The 4,629-nt window shown below is 42.9% G+C and overlaps 1 protein-coding gene across 1 annotated transcript; it reads left to right on the top strand.

Moving 5' to 3' along the window:
- The first annotated feature begins 2,699 nt into the window (after positions 1-2,699).
- On the top strand, positions 2,700-3,804 carry LOC133256609 (olfactory receptor 1L8-like). The gene has a single exon (XM_061431389.1). It carries the CDS (start codon positions 2,857-2,859, stop codon positions 3,802-3,804), a length of 948 nt encoding a protein of 315 aa, XP_061287373.1. The 5' UTR covers positions 2,700-2,856.
- The last annotated feature ends 825 nt before the right edge of the window (positions 3,805-4,629 follow it).

The raw sequence follows: 4,629 nt of genomic DNA, 5'->3' as shown, positions 1-4,629 counted from the left end.
ATGAGTGTAATTGTGCAGTAGTTTGAGCATTCTTTGGCATTGCGTTTCTTTGGGCTTGGAAAGAAAACTGACCTTTTCCAGTCCTCTGGCCACTGCTGAGTTTTCCAAATTTGCTGGCATATTGAGTGCAGCACTTTCACAGCATCATCTTTCAGGATTTGGAATAGCTCAACTGGAATTCCATCACCTCCACTAGCTTTGTTCGTAGTGATGCTTCCTAAGGCCCACTTGACTTCACATTCCAGGATGTCTGGCTCTAGGTCAGTGATCACACCATCATGATTATCTTGGTTGTGAAGATCATTTTTATACAGTTCTTCTGTGTATTCTTTCCACCTCTTCTTAATATCTTCTGCTTCTGTTAGGTCCATTCCATTTCTGTCCTTTATCGAGCCCATCTTTGCATGAAATGTTCCCTTGGTATCTCTAATTTTCTTGAAGAGATCTCTAGTCTTTCCCATTCTGTTGTTTTCCTCTATTTCTTTGCATTGATCTGTGAAGAAGACTTTCTTATCTCTTCTTGCTATTCTTTGGAACTCTGCATTCAGATGCTTATATCTTTCCTTTTCTCCTTTGCTTTTCTCTTCTCTTCTTTTCACAACTATTTGTAAGGCCTCCCCAGACAGCCATTTTGCTTTTTTGAATTTCTTTCCAAGTCTCTTACATCTTTTGAATATGCAGGTGAGTTCTTTACCACTAGTGCCACCTGTGAAGTGAAGTCGCTCAGTCATGTCCGACTCTTTGCAACCCCATGGACTGTACCCTACCAGGCTCCTCCCTCCATGGGATTCTCCAGGCAAGAGTACTGGAATGGGTTGCCATTTCCTTCTCCAGGGGATCTTCCTGACCCAGGGGTCAAACCCGGGTCTCCCACATTCCAGGCAGATGCTTTAACCTCTGAGCCACCTGGGAAGCCCTAAATAAACACTAATATTAACCTAATCCCACACATAAAAAAAATCTAATCCACGTGCCTCCACAGACACTGGGAAATACACACCATTGTTCTCGCATTGAATCCTTTGAAAACTGCAACCTCCCCTTATTGATCTATAATCTGAATGGATCTAGACTACACTTGGATCCACATCTGAATCCCCCAAAATTAAAATATTCACCCAGATAAATGTGTTTCTACCCTTGATAACCCATAGTTGGGGAAACTGAAGCAAGACCCTAAGATGTCATAGTGAGGTTCAGAAGCTCTGAGATTAGTCTCAGCGTCTAAACAGGAAGCCTCAGCGGTCCCCTGTCCCCTTGGAGTCAGCAGTGCTGGCTGTGATTTCCATTCTGCTTTCTCTACCTGCTCTCTACTCCCTCTCCAGGGACACATTCCCCTAAGAGATCATCACACCTCAACTCCCTCAGCCTAACAAGTGCCCCAGAGGCAAGTAGAGCAGGCTTCAGACTCATGAGAAGCTGGCTGGGCTTCCTCAATCAGGAGCGCCCTCCCACTTGAGTCAGAGCATCTCTGCCTTCTGAGATCTGGAGCTGGGAGAGCAGCAGTGAGCCCAGGTGTTGAGGTCAGGGAAGGGAAACGTGTTATCCTTTTGGAGAAGCAGATCAACTCCTCCTCCATCCCTGCTTCTCTCCTTGTCACTCAGCCCAGAAGCTCATGGGAGACACATGAGGAAGCTGAGCTTTGTGTGAGAAGCAGACGTGACCTGATGAACAGATGTGGTGCAGATCAACTTCTGGAGGGGCTGGGAAGGAAGAAAAGCATCTGGACATGGAGGTGAGCTTCAATGCTGGCCACTCACTTGGCTACTTCAACCCAATTTGGCATCTTATTCTTTTCCTCTCCTATACTTTCAAATATCTCATGGATTTGAGACATTATAAGGTCCAAGTAAAAGTTCCATGTGGCACTTGGTTTTAAGTCCTTCCAGTTTGACTTCAAGGTCCTCTATTTCATTTATTTTGAAGGAAAACCCCATCAGTAAAAGGAAAAGGAAAAAAAGACTATTCTATTCTCAGCCTGATTAACACACCTTGTGCTTTTAGAATATTCTTCCTGATTCTCAGCTCCAAAACCTTTATCCTTTCTTCTAGTCACCAGCATGGGTGTTCCTCACATCTACAACCTGCAGCATCTGATCCAACTAATTCACCAAATTCCCACTAACATTTGTATTCCTCATTTCCCAGATTGCACAGTCTGAGGACGATAGCATCCCATGAGCAAATGAGAATGAAGTTCTCATTCTGTGCCCAGACAAGAGGAAAAACACAGTTGAACTGCATTCAGCATTTCTCTTAGATTTCCCTGTTGGTTGTTTTGACAAGCCCTTATTTGTTTCTCATACATATAAAGTTAAAGTCTAGTTATAACAACTGAATTTGATGAAGAATGATGGTTCTGTGACTTCCCTGTCAAAAATATTTCCATCCCAACTTCCCAGTCACCTTCATCTGTTATACTGCTCTATTTTTTTAAATAAATCTCTCCCCACCTGATATCATATTATATATTCTACTTGTTAATGACCAAAACTGCAACATGAACTACAGAAGGACAAAGATTTCTTGCTTTATTACTATGTTTCCAGAGGGGAAACAGTGCTTTTCCCAGAAAAGAAACTAAGGAACTTGAATCAGAGAGGTTCACCTGTGATGATTTTTAAAGGAGAACTCTTCTTTTGTCCCTCCAGCTTGCAACATAAGGCACTTATGATGCCCATGGATTTGGGAAGGGAGGACCACATCAAGGACCAGGAGATTGGCAAGCTTTCCCTGCACAGCTCTTAATGCTGACCAAATAGAGGAAACAAAGACTTGCTGGGTATCATGACTTGGGCTATGGGATCAGAGCATAATAAATAACAAAATGTCTTGGGTATAACTAGACCCAAATCAATGGAAAGACTCAACCAAACCAGCAGTGTCACTGAGTTCATCCTCCTGGGACTGTCCTCCCGGCCTGAGGACCAGAAGCCACTCTTTATTCTCTTCCTCATCATATACCTGGTCACCATAACAGGGAACCTGCTCATCATCCTGGCCATCCACTCTCACCCCCAACTGCATACCCCCATGTATTTCTTCCTGAGTGTCCTGTCTTTCACTGACATTTGGTATACAACAACCATTGTCCCCAAGATGCTAGTCGACTTCCTGTTGGAGAAGAAGACCATCTCCTATGCTGGATGTTTGACCCAGATGTATTTTATATATGCCTTGGGCAACATTGACAGCTGTCTTCTTGTAGCCATGGCCTATGACCGCTATGTGGCCATCTGTGATCCCTTCCACTATGTCACCATCATGAGCCACCAACGCTGTGTCCTGATGGTGGCCTTCTCCTGCTCATTGCCTCATTTCCACTCACTCCTACACATACTTCTGTTGAATCAGCTCACCTTCTGTGACTCCAATATTATCCATCATTTTCTCTGTGACCTCAGCCCTCTGATAAAATTGTCTTGCTCCCCTACATTTGTCAATGAAATTGTGTTGATGACAGAAGCATCTGCTTTTCTGGTGACCCCCTTTCTATGCATTGTTTTCTCTTATATACGAATCCTCGTTGTGGTTCTTAAAATTCCCTCAGCTGCAGGAAAACACAAAGCCTTCTCCACATGTGGTTCGCACCTCACTGTGGTAACACTCTTTTATGGAAGCATCTTCTACGTCTATTTACAGCCTGTGTCCACCTACACTGTCAGGGACCACATGGCAACAATTGTTCACACGATTTTATCTTCCATGCTCAATCCTTTTATCTACAGCCTAAGAAACAAAGACCTGAAACAGGGTCTGAGGAAGCTGGTGGGCAGGAGGGGTCTCCAGGCAGCAACCTCTTGATGAACACACATGCAAAATCTGCTCCACTGGAATCTGGTTTCTGTGGTTTTTGGGAAACAATCAAGCTGCTGGGGGTTAGCATTTTCAACCCATGGGAGACAAGGCTATTGTGGACACTTAACATCCATTGATGAGGGTCCATCAATTGGTTCTGCCTCTGGCTACAATCATGATACTCTTAGAGTGGATGGCCAGTGGATGACCACTCCTCTCTCATAGACCACTCCTCTCTCATATGAAGATTCATCACTTTTCTGTCTTCCAAATGTTGCTTTAAATTAAGCCTTTTCCCACAGGTATTTCCTGAACAGATTTCTCTTTTGTTGAGAATTATCCTCAAAAATCTTTCACATTTCTGTATATTGCTAAAAATAATTACTTAATTTATAGCTGTTGAATGTCCTTGAAAATGTTTGAAAGAGGAAAGAATGAATAGATAGAAGGAAGAAGAGGAGAAGGTGTACCTTTCAGCTAATTTCCACAATCTGAAAATTTTTATAGTTCCTTATTTGTCTTTTTAAAAATTTTTTCTTGCTTAAAAATTGTTTTCATTATTATTCTTTTCTTATCTACCCTTCCTTTATTATGTTGTTATGGCTTTATTTCTTTTCAAATCCTTCTTATTTTTTTCAGTTCAATTCGGTTCAGTCACTCAGTTATGTCCTTTGTGACCCCGTGGACTGCAGTACGCCAGGCTTCCCCATCCATCACCAACTCCTGGAGCTTGCTCAAACTCATTTCCTTTGAGTCAGTGATGCCCTCCAACTATCTCATCGTCTGTCATCCCATTCTCCTCCCACCTTCAATCTTTCCCAGCATCAGCAT

The sequence above is a fragment of the Bos javanicus genome, chromosome 11, assembly GCF_032452875.1.
Source record: "Bos javanicus breed banteng chromosome 11, ARS-OSU_banteng_1.0, whole genome shotgun sequence".
NCBI classification, from domain to species: domain Eukaryota; kingdom Metazoa; phylum Chordata; class Mammalia; order Artiodactyla; family Bovidae; genus Bos; species Bos javanicus.
The sequence above is the reverse complement of the archived record's forward strand: the minus strand, read 5'-3'. Positions and strand labels throughout refer to the sequence as shown.